Genomic DNA, 15,593 nt, shown 5'->3' with positions numbered 1-15,593 from the left:
ACAAAAGGAGAGAGAGAAGGAGGAAGGAGAGAGAGGGAGGGAGAGAGTTAACAAGAGAAAGAGAAGACAGAACAACAGATGGAGAGGGAGAGAGATAGAAACGGGGGAAAGAGAGAGAGAGAAAGAGAGAGCGAGAGGGAGAGAGAAAGTGAGAGAGGAGGTGAGAGATAGATAGAGACAGAGAGATAGTGATAGTGAGAGAGAGAAAGAGATGGAGTGGGAGAGAGAAAACGATAGGGAAAGACAGAGGGAGAGCGAGAGAGAGAGAGAGCGCTAACGCTACGACAGATAATATGAAATGCAACTGAGTACATTATAGTGCTTCGGACCAAATTACTTTGACTGTCACATTGATTCGGATTGGTTGAATCAGGAGAAGGGGCGTGGCTTATCTCCGATATGTAATGTCACAACCATCGGTGAAGAGCGAATCTGCCTAATCCTACCTCCCCTTTACCACCTCTTCTCCTTCGATACTGCGAAAGAATGAACCAAGGAAAGATGTTTCTGTTACTGTGGATCATGACCTTGATTGGCTGTTAGTTGATTTTGTTCGCTGTCTAATGTCTCCCCTCTCTCGCTTCCACATTCATCAGATATTGAACTGTCGATTATTTTTCTTCCCGGGTCCCACCACCCAGCCGCTGACTGATAGTCTCACTGCCCTGTTACATTTCCGTCTCTTTCCGCCAGTCGCTGCTCCCCACTCGGTCAACAAGTGTCTACTTCCTCATCGGTTTCCCGCTCTCTGTCCGCAGGTGGGAACTCGGTGACCGTCCGGCAGACTCAGCCCGCACTCTCCGCCATGCCCGGCAACGGAATGGAGTTGCAGTGCACGGCGGAAGGAGGGGGTGATACTGATAATATGTACTGGTACAGACAGTACCCGGGGAGTGGCCCTCAGTACCTGCTTTACTCGATGACCAACACGCATCTGGAACCGAAGGAAACAGCGGACGGATTAACGGCGAAGAGGCGGGACAACCAGTTCAACCTGATTTCCAAAAGTCTGACTGCGAGTCACTCGGCTCGTTATTTCTGCGCCTGGAGTTTACACAGCCGCCCGAACAGATGGTGGAACCGAACAAAAACCTCCAACGCTGGGGGAGGGGCGCGACTGTCAATAAAAAGAGGGCAGGAGCCCTCCGCACTGAGGGGCGTGACGACAGAGACTGTCAGTCAAATGATGGGGCGGGTCTTCCGGTCAGAGCGAGGATAGCCATGGCGCCCCCCTGTGGTTAGCCTGGCTTACAGCGTTTAATGTGCTTTTGCACCGGAAGATAATAGGCGAATTTCGCACAAATGGGAATGAACACGATATGGCCGGCACTGACCGATGATTATGTAATTATGAGAGGTGTTGATGGAGTCGATAGTCAGAGACGCTTCCACAGTGTAAATAAATGTCAGGTCCTGGTGTTCGTATGCTTTAGGTGAGAGTGTGGAATGTTTTACAGAACGTTTTTCTTCCGCAGTGGACTGTGTGTCTCAGGAGCGGAAAGCCCGGGCTAGGTATGGATGCGTTTACGATAGAGGTGACCAAATTGACCATTAGGATCAGCTTGAAACGGGTACATGTAGTGAAGCTCATACAACACAGAAAGAAACTTGGTTGCCCATCTCATCCTCGCCGACCAGGTTGTCCATATACACTACTCCCACTTGACGGCCAGTGGTGCATGCCCCGAACAGCACGATACATGAGACTCAGTGGTATTTGGTCTAACCCGCTTTTAAAAGGCTATGGAACGGTTCCCAGTAGTGTGGCATGGACTCGTCTCTTCACAGTCTACACAGTTGTCTGATGGACGGCCTGATCGGTACTTTTCCTATGACGGTACCATTGAATTTTGTTCGTGTTTTCCCTCGATTTACTGCTGTATCATGCCTGGAATCTGCCTGCATTCAGCAGCATAGTGGATGAGAGATAGAAATAAAGAGAGGAATAGAGCGAGTGAGAGAGGGACCAAAGGAGACAGAGGAGTGTGAGAGAGAGTGGGAGAGAAAGAAAGACAGAGAGAGATAACGAGAGAGAGAGAGAAAGAGAGACGGAGAGAGAGAGAAAACGAGAGAGAGGGAAAGACAGAGAGAGGAAAGTGAGCGCCAGATACAGAAGGGGGAGAGAGAGAGAGAGAGAGAGAGAGAGAGAGAGAGAGAGAGAGAGAGAGAGAGAGAGAGAGAGAGAGAGAGAGAGAGAGAGAGGCGGGGGAGGGCGAGAGAGAGGGCGAGAGAGAGCCTAAAAGGAAATTTAACAGAGTACATTGTAGTGCTTCGGACCGAATTATATTGACTGTCACTTTGATTCCGATTGGTTACATCAAGAGAAGGGGCGTGGCTTATCTCCGATATATAACGTCACAACCATCGGTAAAGAGCGAATCTGCCTAATCCTACCTCCACTTTATCATCTCTTCTCCTTCAATACTGCGAAAGAATGAACCGAGGAAAGATGTTTCTGTTACTGTGGATCATGTCCTGGAGTGGCTGTCAGTTGATTTTGTTCGCTGTCTAATTTCTCCCCTCTCTCGCTTCCACATTCATCAGATACTCTATTCTCGAGTATTTTTTCTTCCCGGGTCCCACCGCCCAGCCGCTGACTGATAGTCTCACTGCCCTGTTACATTTCCGTCTCTTTCCGCCAGTCGCTGCTCCCCACTCGGTCAACACGTCTCTTATTCCTCACCGGTTTCCCGCTCTCTGTCCGCAGGTGAGAACTCGGTGTCCGTCCGGCAGACTCCGCCCGCACTCTCCGCCATGCCCGGCAGCGGAATGGAATTGCAGTGCACGGCGGAAGGAGGGGGTGATACTGATACTATGTACTGGTACAGACAGTACCCGGGGAGTGGTCCTCAGTACCTGATCTACTCGATGACCAAAACGCATGTGGTACCGAAGGAAACAGCGGACGGATTAACGGCGAAGAGGCGGGACAACCAGTTCAACCTGATTTCCAAAAGTCTGACTGCGAGTCACTCGGCTCGTTATTTCTGCGCCTGGAGTCTACACAGCCGCCCGAACAGATGGTGGAACCGAACAAAAACCTCCAACGCTGGGGGAGGGGAGCGACTGTCAATAAAAAGAGGGCAGGCGCCCACCGCACTGAGGTGCGATACGACAGAGGCTGTCAGTCAAATGATGGGGCGGGTCTTCCGGTCAGAGCAAGGATAGACATAGCGCCCCCTGTTGCTAGCCTGGGTTACAGCGTTTAACGTGCTTTTTCTGCGGAGGATAATAAGCGAATTTCGCACAAATGGGAATGAACACGATACGGCCGTCATAGACCGATGATTATGTAATTATGAGAGGCGTTGATGGAGTCGATACTCAGAGACGCGTCCACGGTGTAAATAAATGTCAGGTCCTGGCGATCATAGGCTTTAGGTGAGAGTGTGGAATGTTTTAAGGAACGTTTTTCTTGCTGAAAAAGTGGTGTGCCTCTGGAGTGGAAAGCCGGGCCAGTTGTCGTTGCGTTTACGATAGAGGTGACCAAATTGACCATTAGGATTAGCTTGAATCGGGTACATGCAGTGAAGCTCACACAACACAGGAAGAAACTTGGTGGCCCATCTGATCCTCGCCGACCAAGATATCCATATACACTACTCCCACTTGACGGCCCGTGGCGCATGCCCCGAGAAGCACGCCTCAGAGGCGTTTGGTCGAACCCGCTTTTAAAAGGCTATAGAACGGTTCCCAGTAGCGTGGCGTGGACTCTTCCTTCACAGTCTACACAGTTGTAATATTGACTGTCTGCTCGGTACTTTTCCTTTGACGGTACCGCTCTATTCTGAATTCTGTTGTTGTTTTCCCTCGATTCACTGCTGTATCATACCGTCATCTGTCTGAAAGCAGTAGCTGACTGGATGAGAGATACAAGTAAAGAGAGAGAGAGAGAGAGAGAGAGAGAGAGAGAGAGAGAAGGGTAGAGACAGGTGTGAGAGAGAGGTGGGAGGGAGAGGTGGGACGGGCAAGAGGGAGAGAGACACAGACAGAGACAAAGAGAGGGTGAGGAGCGGGAGCGAGACGGGGAAGAGCAGAATGACAGGTCGCACATTTACGTAGCGATTGTAATCGCGGTTTGCGCGACGCGATTACAACTCCGGGAGTTCTGGAGTTCGGAGCAGAATTCCGGCGCCGGCTGTCAGGAGTTTGTACTTTCTCCACCTGACTACGTGTGCTTACTCCCCCCGCCCCCACCCACCCAGGTGCTCTGTTTTCACCGCTCAGTCCGAAAACTCGATATGAACTGAAATGAAATGAAAACAAATAGTTGTCACGATTCACTCCGGTGCAGGAATCACAGGGACATCGGCAATTCAAAACAAAAGAAAAGATACATTAAAAAAATTAACCAACAAGAATAACTAGAGCTCAGGTAAACTACAGAATCTTAAAGAATGGAAAGCATTCCCAATACAAGAGGACCTTGGTTAGACAAGGATCCAGTGCGACCGAGCAAAGAGGGATAAGAAAGACCATCCTGCTCGAAATAATCCCGTAGGAACCCACGTTGGAATTGAGGACTACTCGTGGAACACCAGTGTCCAGTCGAAGCAACGATCCCCAAAGTTAACAACTGCAATGACGGTGATTGAGAATATCGTGTTCATTTAATCCCTGCAAGTTAAATAAAACTGTTAAATACACAGAGAGCTTCAAAACCCCACGATACCGAACGGGACTCCTTCGAACCACAGTGAAAACACAGAGCTAGTCCAAACATAAACAAATAGTCAGAATTGGTGAACGGTCGAAGGAACTGCGCATGCCCCCGAGGTTACATCTAGATACTACAATCCACATACCAACTGGAGAAAAACAATCCTTTCTGTTTCTCTTCACAGCGACCCCTGGTGGTGACAAGCAGAACAACAGGCGTTCCGTCCAGCACCTGCCGATCACCCTATACCCCAAGTGCCGGCCCTCTTTCCTTTCTCCTTTCGTTCACTCACCTCCCGTACAGAGCCCTTCATCACCTGACCCTCAACTTTCTCACCCACCTAGTTTCTCCTATCGATTTCGTGCAATCCCTCTTCCGCTTCCCCTTATCTTTTACTTCTGGCTTCTTCTCCCTTCGTCTGTGCAGCTTCCAACCTGGTCGTATCAATTTCGATTTCACTTTACGGTTTCAAAAAATCCCTCCCATTCCCCTCTTCTTCCTTCCCCACTGTGGCCTCTTTCCTCTTCTCACCTGCCTATCACCCTCTACCCCATCCTTCTTTCCTTTCTCCTTTCGTTCACTCAGCTCCCATAACAGATTCTTTCATCGCCTTTCTCACCCACATGTCTTCTCCTATCCATTCCTCGCAAGCCCTCTTCCTCTTCCCAGTATCTTTTAATTCTGTGATCTTCCTCCTTCTTTCCCAGTCCTGGAGAAGCGTCTCGGCCCGAAACGTTCATTTCCATTGATGCTGCCTGGTGTGCTGACCTGCTGCAGTATTTCGGAAGCGTTTCTTTGGATATCCTGCACCTGCGGGATCTCTGGCGTTAATGATGATGTTTAAAAATTTACGATGCGACGGAGGGGTTCGTACTAACCACCTCTTCGATTCCGATTCGTTAACACGGCGGAAGGGGTGTGACTAACGTCTGATGTGTCTCCTAACCCGTAAAGGGCGAAGACGTCTGCTCCTACATCCACGAATCGTCACCATCTCTTTCAGTATTGTGTTATGATGGACCACAGACAAGCATTTCTCTTACTGGGCGTCACGGCCTGGTTTACCTTTCGTCTTTATTATTATTATTATTATTATTATCTCACTCATCTAACGTTGTTCAGATGTCGACTATATTTCTTTCTCTGTAACCGCACCCGTCGTGTCTCTCCCTCAATTGCTGTTTCATTCCCTACGTCTCCCTTCATTTCCCTTTTCTTGTTCCACTCTCCGCCGCCCTCCTCCGGACGCCGGTCACTCAGTGTTTCCTCCTTCCTTTTTGTTCCCCTCCCGGTCCAAAGGCGGGACATCGGTGACCGTCCGCCAGACTCCCGCCGCGTTTTCCGCACTGCCCGGCGACGGAATGGAGTTGCATTGTACGGCGGAAGGAGGGGGTGATACTGATTATATGTACTGGTACAGACAGTACCCGGGGAACGGACCTCAGTACCTGCTTTACTAGGCGAACAACGAGCATCTGGAACCGAAGGAGACGGCGGACAGGTTAACAGCCAAGAGGCAGGACAACCAGTTCAAGCTGATCTCTAAAAGTTTGACTGCGAATCACTCGGCTCGTTATTTCTGCGCCTGGAGTTTACACAGACGCCCGAGCGGATGGTGAAACGAGCGAAAACCTGCAACTCTGAGGAGAGCCGCGACTGTCAATAGCAGCGCAGGTGCGGGGGTAGGGGTGGGTGTTTAAACTGGAGTGGCGGGGGGAGAACGAACCCAGCGCTGCAGACAGTAGAGTGGTTGTGGAGAGAGGTTTTGTTAATTCTACACACAAGGCCGGGAATAAACATAGGTTGGGCATGGTGGGTCTAAAGTTCTGAGCTGCGTATGCTTCAACGCTAGGAGGATCATGGGAAATGTGACGGAGTTATAGTTTGTGTCCGCCCGTGGATTTACCCCATTGTCGCCTTCAGTGAGACTTGGTTGTAGGAGACTTGGTGAACTACCGGCAGCTCTGTATTCCGGTGTTCCGTTGTTGTGGGTGGGGTACAGCGAGAAGGATTAACGGGGTTGCGTGGCACGACGTGTCGGGGGGAAGGTCACAGCAATGCTCAGACAGGGCACACTGGACAGCTCGACGAATCAGGCCTAATGGGTATAACTGAGGAACAAGAAAATATAAACATGTTAACCGGATTGCATTATAGATGATAGAATGTCTAACAGTCGGCAGCGGTTATAGGATCAATTTTGTCGTGTTATACGACTGTGGCCGTGTAAGCTCCAAGCGCACAAATAGTGTGCGAAGGGATTGGCAGTTAGGTCGCTGGAAGTCAACTTCAGCTGTTTATTCAGCCTCTAGGGCGTTAATCCGCCCGCATTCCCCTTCGGTTCTCGATGCATATTGACCATCCAATAAATGAGGTTCTGGGGACCCCCTTTCCCGGATGCTTCCTGCACCATCGGCTGCAACCAGGGCTGCTCCCTCCTTCCGCTGTGCGTGCAATTTCATTTTGGCGGCGGGCGGTGCGGCGAAAGGGTCCGGAATCTGGGCGCACTGTCACCGACTTCTCACCAGCAGTCAGAGAGCCGGATGAGAGTGGGAGAGGGTTGCAGCCGTCCAGGTGAGAACAGCGGTTAGTTGAAAAGGGAAAGGGAAGTTGGAGACCCCGGTGTGGACGGACAGCGACCGACGGACAGAGACGCATAAGCAACGATCCCCTGACGGACAGTGTTCCCTTCTGTTGCCGATCAGGAAGAAAGCTTTGGGAGATCAAGACATCAGAAGAAATTCAAGCGAGAGGGGAGTAAGATGTTTAGCAAAACTACTCACAGGCAATCCAGGCCACGATCCCCAGTAAAAAATTATCTTTCTTTGAACTGTTGTCCTGTTAGGAGGAAACACACTAAATGCGATCAGACAGATTCGCTGTTCACCGCTCACTGGCAGGCATTAGAAATTCGTCCAGCCTCTTCCCTGGATTTCACAGATCGGAATCGACGTGTCCATCAGCAGAGATCCGTCCGAAGTCACTCAACGAAATTTGGCATTGTTTTTAACTTAGAAATAGTGGGGGAAAAGGCAAACGTCCTGTTTTGGTCTTCGGGTTCTACGGTCTGTGTTCTAGCCTCTGTCACTTAACAATATTCTCTCGAAGTTCTTGAACTCATTCTCTCCCCTTTCTTTCTGTCTCTGTCACTCTGTGTGTGTGTGTGTGTGTGTGTGTGTGTGTGTGTGTGTGTGTGTGTGTGTGTGTGTATCGCTCCAGGGAATCAAGGCCAAGTTCACTCAACCTACTTTCATAAGACGCGCTCTCCAATCCAGGAAACATCCTTGTAAATCTCCGCTACACTCTCTCTGTAGTACCCATATCCTTTCGGTAAGAGGTGACCAAAACTGAGCACAGTACGCAAGTGAGTTCTAATTGTGGTCTTATATCGCTGTAACATTACCTCACAGCTCTTGAACTCAAACCCACCGTTAATAAATGCCAACACACCATACACCTTCTTAACAACATTATCAACTGACGTAGCAGCGTTGGGTGTCCAATGGACACGGACTCTAAGATCCCTCTGATTCTGCACGCAGCTAAGAGTCCTGTCATTAATCTTACACTCTGCCTTGAAATTTGATCTTTCAAATCGAACCACTTCACAGTTATCTAAGTTGAACTTCATCCGCCATTTCTGAGCCCAGTTCTGAATACTATCGATATCGTTCTGCAATGTCTGATAGCTCTCCAACTATCCACAGCACCCCAACCTTTCTATAATCCGAAAAATACTATCCCAGCCTACTATTGCTTCATCCACATCATTTATAAAAATCACAAAGAGTAAGGGTCCCAGAACATATTCCTGAGGCACACCACTGGTACACCGACGTCCATGCAGAATATGAACCATTTACAACTACCAGTTGCCTTCTGTGGGCAATCCAATTCAGGATCCACAAAGCCAGTTCTCCTTGGATTCCATGCCTCATTACTTTCTGAAGGAGCCTTGAATGAAGAGCGTTTTGAAATGCCTTACTGAAATCCATATACACTACATCCACTGCTCTACCTTCATAAATGTGTTTTGTTAAATCCTCAAAAGAATTCAGTCAGCTCGTAAGGCACGATGTGCCCTTGATAAAATCCTTCTGACTTTCCTTATTCCGGTTATGTCTCTCCAAATGTTCATAAATCCTGCCTCTCAGAATCTTCTCCAAGAACTTGCCCACCACTAAAGAAAGTCTCACTGGTTTATAAATTCTTGGGCTATTCCTACTCCCTTTCTTGAACAAGGGTGCAACATTTACAACACTCCAATCCACGGGTACTTCTCCCCTCCCTATTGATGATGCAAAGACATTCTCTGGAGGCTCAGTAACAATCTGCTCCCACACTTCCCACAGTAGTCCGGGGTATACCTCGACCGGTCCCGCCGGCTGATCTAACTTAATGCCCTCATAAGGTCCGAACATTCAGGTGTCCGTCTACGGCCTCTTAAATGCCTGCATGGTATCCAACTTCCCCACCGCCCACACAGCAGGTTGTAGGCACGCAGCGCTCTCAATGTGAAAAGAAAAATTGCTCCTGCACCCTGCGCTCCAGGGAAACCAACTGAATGACCCACCACTCCTTGCTCTATCTGCCTTGTAATCCAAACCTCGGCCTGGCAAGGCTCTTCCACAGCCTCCCTAAAGTCTCCGCGTCATTGTGTTAGAATGGGGCGACCGAAACTCAATGCAATGCTCCAAATGTGACAGCTACCGACATCGGGTGTGAAGATGCAACGGACACGTGTTCAGTGGTGGCTCAACCTTGTAGGGAGAGGGACAGACACCCCGATTGAACAGTTTACTGAGGTTTAGTAGGAATTGTACAGATTAAATGAACGCTGGCAATCAGGACCACGAACTGAAAACTCTTAAAAGCAAGCAGGAACTAGTGCTGTCAGTGCGGCTCGAAAGCAGTGAGCTGGAAATAGCTGCGGCTAAATGCATTACTGATCCTCTTCCCCAGAAAAGTGGACTAAGGCAGACAGAGAGCGTTGTCGTCGCTGTGCCTCTATCGCCACTCCCGGCAGCGCTCCCTGATCTCCTCTAAAATTAACAGCTCGGACATGTTTCTCGCGAGAATCTAGGGTATGAGAAGGATTGAAACGCCGCCGAAGACGGCGATGCAGCCTGGAAGGTGGCAAGTGGCAATGAAGAGCGCTTGCTTCTGTCTGACTGTGCAGACATACCTTTGTGCTCATGCTCGTGATTGACAGCGCGGCCACTTCCGCTTTGAGGGACCAGACCCGCCCTTTCCCCTTTGACGGAGGAAACACCTGCAGAATGACTGATGTGCCTTTGTGAAGCCTGAGAGTTTCTGTTCAGCTTCTCCATTTCACTGGGCCTCTGTGTGAACTCCAAGCGCAATAATACACGGCCGAGTGATTCGCCACCAGGCCGGAGGACATCAGCTTGAAGCTGCTGTCGGTCGGTCTCTCCGAGGTGAAGCCGTCAACCTCCCCATCTGGGTCGCTGTGAGCGGTGGTCCGGGAGGAGAAAAGGTACTGTAGCCCCTTCCCGTGGGGCTGTCTGTACCAGAACAAGGCATCTGTGCTACCCTGCATGGCGCATGAGAGTTCCACGCTCTTCCCGGGAAATCCAGAGAACGCGGCGGGCGTCTGCTCGATGGTGACAGAGTTGACACCTGGAAAATGGGGGGAGAGAGGAAGAGAGCGAATTTACCCGATAATCGGTTCATATTCTGCATGGACGTCGGTGTACCAGTGGTGTGCCTCAGGAATATGTTCTGGGACCCTTACTCTTTGTGATTTTTATAAATGATGTGGATGAGCAAGAAGTCATTAAAGGAGAAAGGGTAGAGCTAATAGGGAGGGAGGGGGTAGAGCGGGACGCAGGGATAAGGTGGAATGAGGGCAAAAGATACTTCAGCGAGACAATGAACCAATCAACATCGGACATTCGATAAGCGCGACTTACAGTGAAAGCGAGCCATTAATGCCAGGAACAGAAGCATCTTTTCTCCACGTTTACCGTTGGGCTGTCCGCAAGGAGACACAGGCGTTCTTCTCCTAGCGTGGGGAATCTGGGGGCAAAACGATGGGCGTTAAACCGGCCCTTTCTTGTAGGTTAAGCAATCAGAATGAAGATGCTGTTGCAAGTTCCGGTCTGTACCATTTCCTGTGGAGGGCATCATTACTCTGTGCCTTCCTCTTTCTCACAACACAGTGATGGCCCTTGTTATTGGGCCGAACCGTTAACTTAGTCTTCCTTCCGACATATCCCTTCAATTGTCTCTCATTCATGTTCGTATATAAGAGTCTTCGAATTATTTCTAATGTTTCCGCCTCCAGAACACCATCCCTGCCAGAGTGTCCTGCGCACCCACTAATCTTTGAGCGTCCCAATTATTGTAGCTCTCTCTCTCTCTCTCTCTCTCTCTCTCTCTGTCGTTCTCTCTCTTTATAGAAACATAGAAACATAGAAAACCTACAGCACAATACAGGCCCTTCGGCCCACGGAGCTTTGCCGAACATCTCCCTACCTTAGACGTCACTAGGCTTACCTATAGCCCTCTATTTTACTAAGCTCCATGCACCTATATTAAATTCTCTTTAAAAGATCATATCGTATCCGCCTCCACCGCCGTTGCCGGCAGCCCACTCCACGCACTCACCACTCTCTGAGCAAAAAAAAAATGCCTCTTACATTTCCTCTGTACCTGCTCCCCAGCACCTTAGACCTGTGTCCTCTTGTGGCAAACATTTTAGCCCTGGGGAGAAAGCCTCTGACTATCCACACGATCAATGCCTCTCATCATCTTGTACATCTCTATCAGGTCACCTCTCGTCCTCCGTCCCTTCATGGAGAAAAGGCCGAGTTCACTCAACCTATTGTCATAAACTACGCTCCCCAATCCAGGCAACTTCCTTGTAAATCTCCTCTGCACCCTTTCTATGGTTTCTACATCCTTCCTGTCGTGAGGCGACCAGAATTGAGCACAGTACTCCAAGTGGGGTCTGACCAGGGTCCTATGCATCTGCAACATTACCTCTCGGCTCCTAAATTCAATCCCACGATTAATGAAGGCCAATACACCGTCTGCCTTCTTAACCACAGAGCCAACCTGCGCACCTGCTTTGAGTGTCCTATGGACGCGGACCCCAAAATCCCTCTGATCCTCCGCACTGCCAAGAGTCTTAAGATTAATATTATATTCGGCCTCTATCGCTATATCTCTATCTCCCACTCGCCGTATCACTCTCTCAAATGCTGGCTGTAGTTTTTCATTTTTTTCCTCGCTCCGTCCCCTCTTCCGCTTTCTGCCCCACGCACACTCTCTCTTTCTCTCTCTCGCTGTCTCTCTCTCTCTCTCTCTCTTTCTCTCACGTGTACTCATACACACAGTCACTCTATCAATCTATCTTTCTCTGAAATTGAAGTGCTTTCGCAAATTGTCCAGCCCTCTCTCCTTCAGCCTCTGTAGCACATTCTCGCTGTTTCCGTCCCATCACACATTCCCAGGGTCAGACACAAGCCCAGTCGCTCCAATCTTTCGACATATGACAGTCCCGCCAACCCGGGAATTAACCTTGTGAACCTCCGCTGCACTCCCTCATTAGCAAGAATGTCCTTCCTCAAATTTGGAGACCAAAACTGCACACAGTACACAGGTGTGGTCTCACCAGGGCCCTGTACAGCTGCAGAAGGACCTTTTTGCTCTTATTATGAAGAGCAATTGTTATGAAGGCCAGCATGCCATTAGCTTTCTTCACTGCCTGCTGTACTTGCATGCTTGCTTTCAGTGAATGATGTACAAGAACACCAACTTCTCGTTGTACTTCCCCTTTTCCCAACTTCACTCCACTTAATAATAATCTGCCTTCCTGTTCTTCCCACCAAAGTGGATAACCTCACATTTGTCCACATTAAACTGCACATTTCTGCTGATGTTGGTTCGGTGACCAGAGTATGCCCTCACAGTCGTGCCTCCCTGTTCACTGGAGAAACCGCACATTTCTGCTGTATGAAGGGAAAGGTCAGGATAGGCAATTGGCAACCTCCACCGAATGAACTCCGCAATTTGTACAGCAATGATGAAATCAATGATGAACGAGCTCAGGAGGAACATCAGAAGTGTTGCCAAAGAAGTCATTCCAACTAGATTCGATGGAATCCTTCACTTTGGTGCCAAAGAAGTCATACCAACTAGGAATCAATGGAATCCTTCAGTGATTATTCAAATCCATCATTACATCGGACACTTAATTCCAGACCCGACCCAGCAAGCCCGATTCCTTCAAATTTACTTCATGGATACTTAATGTTCACGCTGTTCACCTATTTGTCTTGCTATGCGTCTTTCTTCTTCAATAAGCTGAATTTTTCTTCTTTAATTTCCAAACCAAAGAGATAGCAATAGCATTCAGGAAAATTTAATGTTCATTCTGGTCACTACCCTTCACTCAAAGGGTGCCCCAACGGGTCACCCCATTGTCCAGTGAATATTAAACGTCTCATTTACTGTTACATGGGCAGCGAAACGGCCGAGAGCCACAAAGAATGAATGGCAGTTAAATGATAGAACGCCAAAATCCCCCCAGCCTCCCTCCCTCCCGCGCGTAAGCGACAGCAAGCAACGATCCCCAACCCCCCCTTCCAGCAGCAAAAACAGTATCGGCACCCACCACTGAGAACTCGAGCTTGCAGCAAAAGCAACAGCAAAGACACAGACCTGCAGTACTCCAAAGACTTCGCTTTTCACCCGGTATTCGACAAGCCACAGGCGCGCTCTCTCCCTAATAAGGGAGAAAGAGATGTCTCCGTTTCACAGCGAGACATAACAAAAACTCGCTGGGTTACGAGGTTAAAAGTCAGTTGCCTCGCTTTTTCCGCGCTCTGTGCCCAAAGAACTCAGGTATCTGGGCACGCAGCCAAATATCATCCGATTCCCACGTCACACCGGTCTGTCGGGACTGCGACCTTCGATCCCTTCGTCCCCAGAGCCCCGAGATCCCAGGCCGCGCCTTTGGCATGTAGGATAACGGCCAGTCGTGAAATCCCTAGAGCGGGTTACATTCCCGCAAAGAACCGAAGTCATGGTGAAACGGATCAGTTGTCACGGATTTTTTTTAAAAATAATGACCGTGTACGGGTGTGTCCACAGAAAATTATTTCGAGTCTACCCCAACCAGAAGCCCGAGATGAGCCATAAGATCTGCTGTGGGTCACCACAGTGACATTCAGGCGACCAAATCAGATGGAAGAGGTTCCCGGTCCGGGTTCCGGAAAGCCACATCAACTGCGAATTGGTAATTCTGGACCAAGCACGAATCACCGAAGGAGACCCGAAAACCGCGGCAGGGCTTAAATGCCATCAGAAATTTAAACCCAGAGACGTAAGTTATAAAGAGGATTTGATCTCAGTCGACCGCGACACTTTCCCTGCTCGCTTTGACAGTCAAAACATGGAAGGGTCTTTACGAGCTCCCGCAGGCCTCAGTGGAGCTGTGATTTCTGGGTCCGATGTGACAGCTTCCTTCTGAAGAATGAACTTAAGGATTCATCTCATGCTCTCGATATTTATTCCCGATTCACCGTGAGCACTATTTCTGTTTTTCACGGCTCAGGCTGGCAATATCCGTGGTATGAACATCGCCAAGCACACTCGTTTATCAATTGCTAGGAGTTTTTAGACTATTTTGGTTGTATTTAGTATTGTGGCTTTCTGGAGATTTACTGCGTAGCCCAAATTGTTTAATGCTGCCGTGTAGTGAGTTTGGGATGGTGCTCGGCGCCATCTTGAAGAGGGAGAGAGACCAGAGGGAAAAGGGGAAAGAGAAGAATCCGGTATCAGTGGGGGTTTCTGATCATGCCGACTGCTTTCCGGATGTGGACATATGGCCAAGTGGTTAAGGCATTGGATTAGCGACCGGCAGGTCGTGAGTTCGAGCCCCAGCCGAGGCAGCGTGTTGCGTCCTTGAGCAAGGCACTTAACCACACACATTGCTCTGGACGGCACTGGTGCCAAGCTGGATCGGCCCTAGTGACCTTCCCTTGGACAACATCGGTGGCGTGGAGAGAGGAGACTTGTAGCATGGGCAGCTGCCGGTCTTCCATACAACCTTGCCCAGGCCTGCGCCCTGGAGAGTGAAGACTTTCCAGGAGCAGATCCATGGTCTGGATGCCTTAATTTTAAATTTACGGAGGCAGAGGACTTATAGGTAGAGTTTGTGCGGAAGATGGTCTTTGTGATGTGCTGAGGGGTGTCTACTTGTCCCCGGGGTTTCCTGCGGTCGGGGGCCGAGCGTTTGCCGTACCAGGCCGTGAAGCGTCCGGATAGGACCCAGTCTGAGGTGCATTGGTAAGAATTAGCGAGGGTGAACGTGGACACGCAAATTCAACATCTTCTATCGATGGAAATTCTCCCTCATCTGTGGTGCTAAAGGGACGTCCTTCTAATCCAGGGCAGTTCTCTTTGCATCCGAGAGTCCAACCCTCTACAGACTGACCAGGATGAGGGGCGTAAAGGGACGGAAGGGGTTATAGGGGTTGAGGGGGTTTCCCGACACTACAGTGACCTCTGATTGCGTGCTGGATATCAGGTCCGGACCGTCCTTTGTCATCAGGGACTGGGATCGATCTAAGGGAAGAGTCGTTCAGTCACTTTCACCGTGAAAGAAGTTGCTCTATTCGCGGAGATCCTCCCTTCCCAGCTCTCCTTTCATCGGAGGCCGCTGCTAAAAGATAAATGGCGGCCGAAGGGAAACAATTGCCCCGCTCCCGGGAGCGCAGCGGCCGGCGCAGCGCTCTGCAGCCTTCGCGATCGGGGTTCCGTTCCCGGCTGCTGTCTGTGAAGTTTTTTGTTTTGCGAACGTCCTCTCGGTGACCATGTGAGTTTCCTCGGGGTTTCCCCGGTTCCTCCAACATTCCAAATTAAAGTGGGTTACGGATACTGGCTTTGTAGGCCAGTTAGAAGA

The 15,593-nt window shown here is 49.7% G+C and overlaps 1 gene segment (V, D, J or C); it reads left to right on the top strand.

Moving 5' to 3' along the window:
- Window positions 1–462: 462 nt before the first annotated feature.
- LOC140208099 (T cell receptor beta variable 30-like) lies at window positions 463–1,219 on the top strand. The segment is given in 2 exon segments: window positions 463–538; window positions 759–1,219. Coding segments are annotated over 2 exon segments (513 nt in total).
- Window positions 1,220–15,593: the final 14,374 nt, after the last annotated feature.

Source organism: Mobula birostris, chromosome 13 (assembly GCF_030028105.1).
Source record: "Mobula birostris isolate sMobBir1 chromosome 13, sMobBir1.hap1, whole genome shotgun sequence".
Taxonomy (NCBI): Eukaryota; Metazoa; Chordata; class Chondrichthyes; order Myliobatiformes; family Myliobatidae; genus Mobula; species Mobula birostris.
Note: the sequence above shows the minus strand (reverse complement) of the source record. Positions and strands in the feature narration are given on the sequence as shown.